The 11,574-nt window shown below is 41.9% G+C and overlaps 1 protein-coding gene across 2 annotated transcripts in view; it reads left to right on the forward strand.

Moving 5' to 3' along the window:
* The window catches only part of DAPP1 (dual adaptor of phosphotyrosine and 3-phosphoinositides 1), a 52,419-nt gene extending 45,472 nt beyond the window's left edge, over positions 1 to 6,947 (forward strand). The window contains exons 7-9 of one of the 2 annotated variants that reach the window (XM_047090426.1): positions 1,047 to 1,132; positions 3,499 to 3,586; positions 5,098 to 6,947. In XM_047090426.1, coding sequence (XP_046946382.1) covers positions 1,047 to 1,132; positions 3,499 to 3,586; positions 5,098 to 5,166 — 243 coding nt within the window. In that variant the 3' untranslated portion in view covers positions 5,167 to 6,947. The remainder of the gene's footprint in view (positions 1 to 1,046; positions 1,133 to 3,498; positions 3,587 to 5,097) is intronic. The other variant, XM_047090428.1, reaches the window with a different exon arrangement.
* The last annotated feature ends 4,627 nt before the right edge of the window (positions 6,948 to 11,574 follow it).

The following is an 11,574-nucleotide window of genomic DNA, read 5'->3' on the forward strand; positions in this document are numbered from 1 at the left end:
ACGGATCTTTTGAACTGCTAAACCAGCTTCCCAAGGCACATCATTCCCTTGTTTAGGGCAACGGGTTTGTTGTCTTGCTGGGGTGCATTAGCTTTGTCTGCAGTAGTTTCTCCCTTTAGTATAAAATATGTCCATTTCCCATGCCCATTTCATGAAGCCAGTTTGAAATTATTTTATTTCTTCTCACTTTCCCTACACCAAATTTCCAAGAAAGTAGAAGTTTAAAAACATGAAAGAAAAATATGACTCCCTTCTATGTTTAAAATCCATCTCCAATAAGACAAATATATGGCTTCACTCATATGAGGACTTTAAGAGACAAAACAGATGAACACAAGGGAAGGGAAGCAAAAATAATATAAAAACAGGGAGGGGGACAAAACATAAGAGACTCTTAAATATGGAGAACAAACAGAGGGTTACTGGAGGGGTTGTGGGAGGAGGGATAGGCTAAATGCGTAAGGGACATTAAGGAATCTACTCCTGAAATTATTGTGGCACCATATGCTAACTTGGATGTAAATTAAAAATAAATAAATTATTAATAAAATAAAATAATTTAAAAAAATCCATCTCCACTAAATTTAAATTGATAAAGGAGCACCTGGGTGGCTCAGTGGGTTGAGCATCTGACTTCGGCTCAGGTCATGATCTCACAGTTGATGAGTTCGAGCCCCCTGTGGGGCTCTGTGCTGACAGCTCAGAGCCCTGGATCCTGCTTTGGATTCTGTGTCTCCCTCTCTCTGCCCCTCCCCCACTCATTTTCTGTCTCAAAAATAAATAAACATTAAAAAAATTTTTTAAATAAATAAATAAAATAAATTGATAAAGACAATCTCTTCCTAACGTCCAGTTTTCATGAATAGCAAATCCCCAAACCAGGGGTTATGACTTCCCTTCAGGAAGGTTCTCTATGATCGGTCCCCTTATTGAAAGTAAAATTGACAAGGGCATATAATGGAAGATTTTTAGGGGAATAAATGATGGACAAATTTGTGTGTTTTATTGTGATGACATATAAGTTGCTTTCTTTTTCTTTTTTGAAGTCGCCAGAACCAATTCGGATCCTAGACTTAACAGAATGTTCAGCTGTACAATTTGATTATTCACAGGAAAGAGTAAACTGTTTTTGGTAAGTTGTCTTGTAAGGAAATGATTTTAAATGTCTTCTTGGCAGACAATTACTTTAGCTGAGGAATAAAAAAACCCTGTATGTACAAATGTCTTGATCTGAGGGGCACGGATGTAACTAACACACGGCGTATGTATGTTAGGAATGCTACAGCTGAGCGTGACATAATACCTCATTTAAAGTGACTTAAACCAATAGGCAGGTCCGGCAGCACAACTGTTTACGTTGTACACTGCATAAGTATATACGTAACAGAATGCCACCAACATCTCAGCTTTATTCCTTTGGAGTTTTTTACTCATTTTAAATTTTAACTTTGTTGACTGCAACAATGGGTGATTTGTATTATTATGACTATTTCTGGCAGATAACACAAAAGTGTTTCGTTTTAACCTAATCAGTGCATCATGACAATTCTCTGACTAGGAGACGTGTCTTGAAAAAGGAGTGCTTTATTTTCCATCAACCTTAATGTTTTTCAAACATACCCACATACTTTTCAGTTAGATGCATCATAAGTATTTTGCCATTACCTGCTATATCTCTATCCATTCACTTTTTTTCCTGAACAAATTGAAAGTAAGTTGGAGACATCATGGCACTTTATCTATATATACCTGGGCATGTACTCCCTAAGAATAACAATGTCACCATTACACATCCAAGAAAATGAACGTTAATTCTGTAACATCTACCAGTAATGGATATCTTTCAAAAATTCACTTAAAGGGGGGTGCCTGGGTGGCTCAGTCGGTTGAGCAACTGACTTCAGCTCAGGTCATGATCTCACGGCTTGTGAGTTCGAGCCCCACATAGGGCTCTGTGCTGACAGCTCAGAGCCTGGAGCCTGTTTCGGATTCTGTGTCTCCCTCTCTCTCTGCCCCTCCCCGACTCATGCTCTGTGTCTGTCAAAAATAAATAAACATTAAAAAAAATTTTTTTTTAAGAAAAAAAAAATAAAAATTCACTTAAAGGTACCATATGAGCCAGCGGGGGGGTGGTTATTGGTTATATAACAAAATATCAGGAGGCAGGCAGCTAACATGACAAGATGGGAGCCAGTGTCTCTACATTTCTCTTGACCTTGAGCAATTCATTTGCTACTTTAGTGCCCAAGATAACTACTCCAGCTTTAGGCCTCACATTTTCATGTCAGTCATGAAGAAGGATGTAGGGATGGGATCACCCATACCTGTCCCTTTTTATCAGGAAAGCAGGCATTTTCTCAGAAATCTATCAGATTTCCCCTCCTATCTCATTGGCCAAGGCTGGGTCCCATGGCCATCAGCAGCAGCAGGGAAAGCGAGAAAACTAGTATGATCATAATTGGCTCCAACTAATTATAATTTATTGCCTGGGGTTCTGTTAGCAAGAAGAAAGGAAAAATTATCTGCATTAATAGGCAATTAATAATGTCTCTCACAGGGAGTACCAAACAATGACAATTCCAGAAACCAGTTCTATATAGTACCACCACTATCCCCTCACCACCCAACTGGGCCTCACACCAAGGTTTACTTTCTATACACAGGGACTTACTTCTTGTCTATTCAACGTTAATCACTGATACAAACAAGATATGCTGCTTTGGCTTTAGGATATAGAAACCCTTCTGACTTAGAGCGGAAGGCTTTTTAAAAATTTTTCTCACGAGAGAGGAAAAAGGATTCTTAGTGTTTCGCATCTCAAGTATAAGGACGGGAAGTATGGGCAAGATGTAAGTTAGGGCTGATCTTTTTAGTCAAAAGATTTGACTAGATAGCCAAAGAGAGACAGTCAATGAAAAGCTACCATATTCCTAGAATAAGTTTTCATGCAGTAGGAAAGTTTGTCTTCTTCTAAGCAGAGATGAACTCATGACACAGTGGGCAAAATGAATAGTTGAGATTTATTACCTTTTTTTTCCTAATTAGTTAAAAGTACCTACATCCAACAAAGCAGCTTATTTCTCACTGAATCAGGCCAACACAAATGGGTTTCTTCAGCAAACTCTTACCCGTCTTGCTGATTCTTTGAATCATAGCACGCGTTCGGAGTCATTTAACACATCAGCTGAATAAACACACAAGTGCTGTATTCAGTCTAAGACATAAGCCTACAAAAGGATATAGGGGTGTCCTGGACATGTTTTTTTTTTTCTGTTTTGACTTCTCATTAGAAAATATAAACTGACCAGTAATAATACTATGAATCCACAACTTCCTCCACATGTCTGCCCTTTGCTGGCAGGAATCACTCGGTATTTATCAGTTCTTCAAGTTGCTCTTTGTTGATTATTTTTTCTTGTTGAATATTTTAATTACTGTTCAACGAATACATTCAACCAACCACCTGGAGTATCTTATGTTTTTCTTTCGTCTTCTCAGCTTAGTGTTTCCATTCAGGACATTTTATCTCTGTGCAAAGACAGGAGTAGAAGCTGACGAGTGGATCAAAATATTACGCTGGAAACTGGTGAGTTATACAAGTCCTCTTGATGTCTAGTACTCAGAAATAACATGTTGACAACTTCAAACATATTTCTATTGAAAGTGTCAGACTATCTCCAAGAACGAATGGGATGTCCACTGGCAGACTTCTTGTGAGTCACAGAAGGCATGGAGATGGGGGTAAAAGAGAAAGGACAGGGCTACACTGGGGTCTCAGCCCTGGAGCCTTAGCCTCTCGCCCTCAAGATTAGTCTTCCTTTGAGTGGGTGGCCTGGTCCAATTTTTCCTGGAGGACATGTGGGACTGGAAGGTCAGACAGAGGAAAGCCGCCATATTTCTATAGTAGAAATTCCTTTTAAATAGAGAAGGAAGATTGATTGCTAGAGGAACTTCCCTTAGCTTCCAGTCTTTGTGAAGATCAAGCATGAAATGTGGTTTATTTTATCTGCTTTCTTATAAGGTGCTTATAAAAATTCACCAGTCTCATACATTTTTTGTATATGTGTTTGCAACTTAGTGAGTTGTTAGTCAAGAACGTGTCCTTACGGCTTTCTAAAATTTTCTACAAATACCATCTTGAAACCCTTGATGTTTTCAAACATCAACAACTTTTCTTAATTTTTTTTTTTTTTATGAAGAGACTTGTTGAATATTCTTTTGTAGATGCTGGGACTTTTGCTTTTGGTTGTATTTTCAGTTTGAAATCCAAATAAGTATACCACTCATTTTTATTTTTTATTTTTTAAAAACATTTTTTAAATGTTCATTTTGAGAGACAGAGAAATAGAGAACAAGCAGGGGAGGGACAGAGAGAAGGAGATAATCCCAAACAGGCTGAGTGCTGTCAGTACAGAGCCTGATGCAGGGGTCGAACACACAAACCGAGAAATCATGACCTGAGCCAAAATCAAGAGTCAGACACTTAACTGATTGAGTCACCCAGTCTCGCCCCCCCCCACCCCATTCATTTTTAGATAGTTCCAATGTATTTGATACTCAGTGGGGAACTACTTTGCCACATGAAACATTTGCTCAGATAATCAATTTTTTATTCTTTGTATTCTGTAATTATGCAAGTGACACATCATTATTATAGAAAAATTAAAGTAAAAGTACATCAGACTCACACACTTTCAGACTTCTCCCTGTGCAAATAAATATTTAAAAATCAAAATTTAATCACTCTTTACATACATACTCCACTGGCAATGTGTCGTAAACATTTTTCCCTATTAATAAATTTAGATAGAAGTATTCATTTTGATTCATTGAATAGTATTTCATTTTATGAATTACCGTAAGTATTAGGCCAGTTCCCAATTTGTACATGTTTTAGCAACTACTTTTCAATATTTATCCTGCAAAAAGTACGGAAAGCCACACTGAAATTCGGTGGGGGGTAGGGGTGTCACGTGTTCATTAACTTACAGATGCAATGTGTCCTTACTAACCAGCGTGTCTTATTTAATATTTGCTAAGTTCGTTATCATAAAATTGCTCACCAGTAAATATGTATGTGTGTATGCTCTATTACAGTCTCAAATAAGAAAGCAGCTCGACCAAGGGGAAGGCACAATCCGATCTCGGTCGTTCATCTTTAAATAGGCCTTCCCTGCCCAAGCGCGCAGGGCGGAATGGTCCCTGATGTTGTGATCCACAGCAGGCTTCAGACGAAAGCTGACTAAGGCTTTTTCTTTCAAAACAAACCAAAAGCACATGCAGATTTGGACCTTTCGGAACCCACCACATTTGCTGACTTGTGGGTAACTGCTTGCCCTTCAGGATGTTGTCACCTCCGTGAGAATACCAAAGCTGTCATCGTTCTGATGGAAGCCGATGAAACCACCAACCCAGGCGTGCTCACTTTTAGGAAATGTAGAAGACAAAGGGGTTTTGTGTTCTCTCATTGCGGTCCCCAAGCCGCATGGCATCCCATTCTGCATCACAGTCAGCTCCTCTGACATCCAGGTTGTGCTATCAACCAGGAAGGGAACAGCTATGTGCTTTGACTGCTTCTACAGAAAGTGTCTAGAAATAACAAACACCGAAGATTGAGGGTGGGGGCAGCGCTGGTTCTGTTTTTTGTTTTTGTTCTTTCTTTATACAGAAAACCAAACAAAACCAAAATGGGCAATTTCTTTTCTCTTCGTAACAGGCTCAGGCATCTAGTGGGTCCTTCCTTCCTTTCTAATGATAAGCCCGTGAGAAGTACATGTCCTACTGGCTATTAGGTAGGATGAGAAAGATAAAGGAAGGTAATCATTTTGGGGAAAATGTTTTAAAGAGTAGGAAAGCCTAACTTGAGGAAAGGTAATAAAAGAGCCGGTTACTTGTAGTTTAATAACAATCCGTGTTATTAGTATTATAACTAGAACAATAATAGAGTATTTGTAAGCGCTGGGTTCTCTTCATGCAACATCTCTGCGAACAGACTGAGAGACTCGTGAAGCCGAGTGTGTTGGGACAGTCCCTTCCCCAGGGTGAGCTGCCAGTGTCGGCCTGGGGCAAGTCAGAATTCCCTTGCACTGAGATAGCTGAGCACTCTCGCCTTATTCAAGAGCAACTTCTGTGGCCACATGAAGGAGCAACACTAAGTCCGCATGAAACGAACAATGATGTGTTACACCGCATTTTCAAACTAGAAAAAGAGGATTGAAATAGGGTAACGAGATACTGGCATCCAGAGCTCAAACAGATTCTAACCCCTTCTCTTATCTTTATGAATACTGCTTTTTTTTTTTTTTTTTTTAGATAGAAGTTTAAAGGGACAGAAAAGTGGAGGGAGACCCCAAACACAAGAGATTATGGTATATGGTGCGAAGCGATGTCGTTAACACTGCTTTTGCAGTTCCAAATGCGTACCTTGACAAAAAAGTTGCTTCTGTTACTCAAAACATCTAGGACTCAGAGATTACATTACATTTTTGTGTATTTCAACAAGGTTTTTCATGTATTTTGTTATGTTTGTATCATATGAGATAAAGCAAATGGCAACTTAAAAATGTATTATGTCAAGTTCACAAAGGAAGCAGTTGCAAATGAATCTTCACTGAGATGTGCGGTTCATGTTTTATTTTCTCAGAACCAAGTTTTTCTTTGTGTAGGTAATGTTGTTCCTACTTTTTGTAAAATATGTCCTGTTTATTTATATTCTTTGGTTAAGTTTATTAAAAAGAGCATTTTGCTGTGCCTATAATATTTTTCTATTAAAATATATTTTATCTGTAATTTAAAAGGAAATACAACTGATTAATGTCATAAATGGCAATGAAGAATCCACTTCTGTTAGACTGTGTGCTATGAAGAATTCGGAGTTGAAGAAATACTCTCGGTCTTGAAGGAGTTCTTAGTTAATATGGAAAAGATAATAAATACATACAGGGGCACCTGAGTGGCTCAGTTGGTTAAGCATCTGACTCTGGATTTCAGCTCAAGTCATGATCTCATAGTTCATGGGTTTGAGCCCTGCATTGGGATCTGTGCTGACAGCTCAGAGCCTTGAGCCTGCTACAGATTCTGTGTCTCCCTCTCTCTCTGCCCCTCCCCTGCTCGTGCTCTCTCTCTGAAAATAAATAAAATTTAAAAAAAAGGGGGGGGGGGCGCCTGGGTGGCTCAGTTGGTTGGGTGTCCGACATCGGCTCAGGTCATGATCTCACAGTTTGTGGGTTCAAGCCCTCCGTCGGTCTCTGTGCTGATGGCTCAAAGTCTGGAGCCTGCTTCGGATTCTGTGTCTCCCTCTTTCTCTGCCCCTCCCTGACTCATGCTCTGTCTGTCTGTCTCTCTCTCTCTCTCAAAAATAAAAAGAAACATTTTTAAAAATTTTTAAAAATTAAAAAATAAAAATATGGGGCACTTGGGTGGCTCAGTTGGTTAAGTGTCCGACCGTTGGTTTTGGCTCAGGTCTTGATCTCACAGTTTGTGGATCCAAGCCCCACATCAGGCTCTGTGCTGACAGCTCCAAGCCTGCCTGGGATTGTCTCTCTCTCCCTTTCTGCTTCTCCCCTGCTCGTGCTCACCTACTTGCTCTCTCTCACTCAAAATAAATTTAAAAACTTAAAAAGTACACACACACACACACACACATACATCCATGATCACGTATAGAACTAAGTAATACAAATTCTGCACATGAGGCACACAAAGCTACATGATGGAGAGTATACTTCAGCGGGGATACAGTCATTTTTTGGAGGGTTTGGACATGAAGAGGTCAAGCTCACCTATAACATAACATACTATGCATTTGTACTCCACTAGATGCTTTACCTGCTCTCAGCAGCCCTGAAAAGGGGTCACGATTTTGCCCCCTGCCAGGAGCCTGCTATTTCTCCAAATCCAAGATAAGGGAGGATGGTTTATGCCAACAGCAGATGGGAGTGGGGCCGTCTGGGAGAACAGCCAGCGGGGTGTCTGCATCAGGTCCCTTCCACTACCAGGTATGTGTTTATCATAAAGGAAGTGCCACTTAAGACACAGCCAAAGTATTAGCAGGTATTCTCAGAACGCCGCCTAGGAAAATCTTGCCCCACAGCAACACTGTTCCCTCTGGACTAGCGGAGTCACCCCAGGGTAGGGACGGCTATTTATGCCTCTGAGGGCAATCTGTCCGCTATGACAGAGCCACTAGGAATCAGAACACTCAGTGGGCCACAGCCCTTCTCTTCCCACCCACATGATGTGCCAGAGTGGGTGCTTCCATCTTTGACCCTCCCATTCGCCACACACAGGTCAGAGAGTCAGGCTGTGTCCCTATTTCAGGCAAAGAGCAAGAGAACAGTATGGCGTTAACATCGATCCTACTTCCCTTCCCCTCCACTACTTCAGGTCGGTTGCAACAAACCCATATTTTTGCCAGACTCCTCCGAGCCAAGTATGCTTCATAGCAGATTCCAGGCTAGAGCCTACACTCAATCACTTTGGACTCAGGCCGTCTGGGCATGATGCCCCGCAGTTTCCTCAGTCACGTGCCGTGAAGGACCAGGCTTTCTTTTTCTTAAATTTCTGATCTATCACCGACTGAGATTTTGTAAAATCCGATAAAAATAAGTCGGTAGAGACACGAACTCAAACTACAAATAGCACAACCTCAAGTTCTTATTATCAAGAACAACAGACATGAAGTTGGTTCTGCCTAATTGCTGTTGTTTAAACACTGACTCTCAACACTTACTCTCTTACTTCTGTACTTGTCACGTGCCGCTCACAGGCATTAACAGCCCAACCACATTTCTAGTCGCTCTGGTCTAGTGAACTGGCAGATAAAAGGAGCCAAGAGCCTTCTCGAGAAAGAATGCACCCGAGGGAAGAGAAGGTTGTGGTGCAAATGTCTTATTGATGGATTATGGACACTCGCCATAGGGGAGGGGTGATTCTGAGCACATTCTTGTCTGTTACGCCCACAGCAAGCCACAAAGGAGCGTTCTCACTAGGGTCTTAAGGGGAAGACATTGGGATAGTGTGTTGTGTCACATGTATAGCTGTGAAGACCGTGCCCTTAAGTCTTCCACAGTGTCTAGGCACTCAGCACAGCGGCAGGGGCCAGGGGTTGAGCTCATCCCAGAGAATGAAATTGGCAGATGCCTGCAAAAACTGGTTTCAGGAGCGTATGGAAAGTGCTCTATGGGGAATCCCAGAGACACTTGGAAGACATCTGAGAGGAACTGGATTTTCCACAGAAGCCACGAGGATGAAACCAGAGAAGCGTGGCCAGTGAGTTCCTGAGCCTGTGGTTATTTCTCCACTTCTAGAATGCTTAATTGGTGTAGACTTACTCAGTAACTGGCAAGATACACAGCCTGGTTTTCTGAGCTGCGTTGTGAGGGCTACTATAGTCGGAAAGGACAAGTGTAAGTCACTGGAACCGTCTCTATTCTGGAAGATTGTAAACCAGAAGCAATATTTGGGGAGGGGTTTCAGAGATTAGTGCCACCATCACGGACTTGAAGGATGCAGGGGTGGTGATTTCGACCACATCCCCATGCAGCCCACCCGGGGGACCCGTGCAGAAAATGGATGGATCCTAGAGAATGACAGTGGATTATCACAAAATTAATCAGGTGGTGACTACGATCACAGCTACTGTTCCAGATGTGATTCCATTTCTTGAGGAAATTAACAAATCCCCTGGTCCCTGATGCGCAGCTATTGATCTGGCAAATGTATTTTTCTTGATAGCTATTAGTAAAGACTGCCAGAAGCAGCCTGCTGTATCTGGCACGGCCACCAATACACCTTTCACTACCCTACCTCAGAGGTTTACCAGTTCAGCCCCATGTCATAATTTAGTCCACACCAACCCTGATCACACTGCTCCTAAGACATCACATGGGTCCACTGCGCTGATGACATTAGGCTGATTGGACCTAAGGAGCAAGAAGTAGTAACGACTCTAGACTTTTTGGTAAGACATTTGTTTGAGGGTGGGAAATAAATTCAGGGGCTTTCCACATCACTGAAACTCTAGGGGTCCGGTGGTGTGGACAGGTCAGATATCTTTTCTTTTTAAAAAAAAAAAAATTTTTTTTTTTGGATGTTTATTTATTTTTGAGGCAGAGACAGAATGTGAGTGGGTTGGGGCCGAGAGAGAGGGAGGCACAGAATCTGAAGCAGGCTGCAGGCTCCGAGCTGTCAGTACAGAGCCTGACACGACGCTCGAACTCACGAGCTGTGAGATCATGACCTGAGCCGAAGTCGGATGCTCAATCGAGTGAGCCACCCCGGGCCCCCCTCAAATATCTTTCCTAAGGTAAAGGATACCTTGTTGCATCTGGCCCCTTTCGCAGCCAACCAAAGGCACAATACCTAATGGACCTCTTTGGATTCCGGAGGCAATATACTGCTCATCTTGCTGATGGAACTTGTTGCCTTTACCATGTCCCCCATCATCCTAAAGTCGCAGGCCTGACAGAGTGGCAGAATGGCCTTTGAAGACTCGGTTACAGCCCAGCTGGGGCAATGTCCCCATGTTCTTGCGCTGTGCTAGTTTAGAGGCATTTGTTCCAAAGGGAGGAATGCTTCCACCGGGCGACACAATGATTCTAACACGCTGGACATTAAGACTGCTACCAGCTACTTTGGGCTCCTACCTCTGATTCAACAGATGAAGGGAATTACCGTACTGGCTGGGATGACCGATCCTGATTCCCCCGGGGGAAACGGGGCTGCTACTGCACAATGGAGGTAATAGTATGTTCCAAATACAGGGGATCCTCTAAGGGATCTCAGTACCACCAAGTCCTGTGACTAAAGTCAATGGAAAACTACAATTCAATTCAGGGAGGACAGCCAAAGGCCTGGACTCTTCAGGAATAAATGTTTGGACCACCCCACCAGGCACAGCCACGACCAGCTTGCTGAGGGAGAGGGAGTATGGAATGGGTAATAAAAGGCAGTTCTAAATACCAGCTACAACTACACACCCAGTGGGAAAAACAAGGACTCTGATTATTACCTTTCTTCCTTGTTTTGTTATGTTTGTGTGTACATAAACAAATATGTACGCATTATAAATACACACATAGTAAGCACATCTTTTTTCTTCCCTCTGGTATCCTCTTATTACCTACCATAAGATATATTAAAAATGGTTAACCTTACATCACAGCAGTTAAGCTATAGTATATGAAGGAGAGAAGTGAGCATGACCCAAGAACATCGCATCCTCTTCTGGGGAGAGTTAACATGTTTTCTGTATGTGGGTTAGTTGTTTGATGTTAGAAGTACTTTATGTGGAGATTAAGGATGCTTTAGGAAGATGTACACGATGCCAAGCTGACAAGGGTAGACTGTGAATGTTATTCTGTGTGTCAGCTTAGCGAGGCTGGAGGACCCTATGATTCAATAGACCACGAACCTACATGTTATGTATTGTGTAGCTGTGCTTCACACCCATCTATAATCCACTGAATTTAAATAAGTTATCCTCGATAATACGAGGGGACTTCATCAATCAGTTAAAGGTTAGCCTTGGGGTGCCTGGGTGGCTCAGTTACTTAAGCGTCTGACTTCGGCTCA

This window comes from Lynx rufus, unplaced genomic scaffold (genome assembly GCF_022079265.1).
Source record: "Lynx rufus isolate CCGP_SWC_20201006 ecotype Redwood Valley unplaced genomic scaffold, mLynRuf1.p SCAF_3, whole genome shotgun sequence".
Lineage (NCBI taxonomy): Eukaryota > Metazoa > Chordata > Mammalia > Carnivora > Felidae > Lynx > Lynx rufus.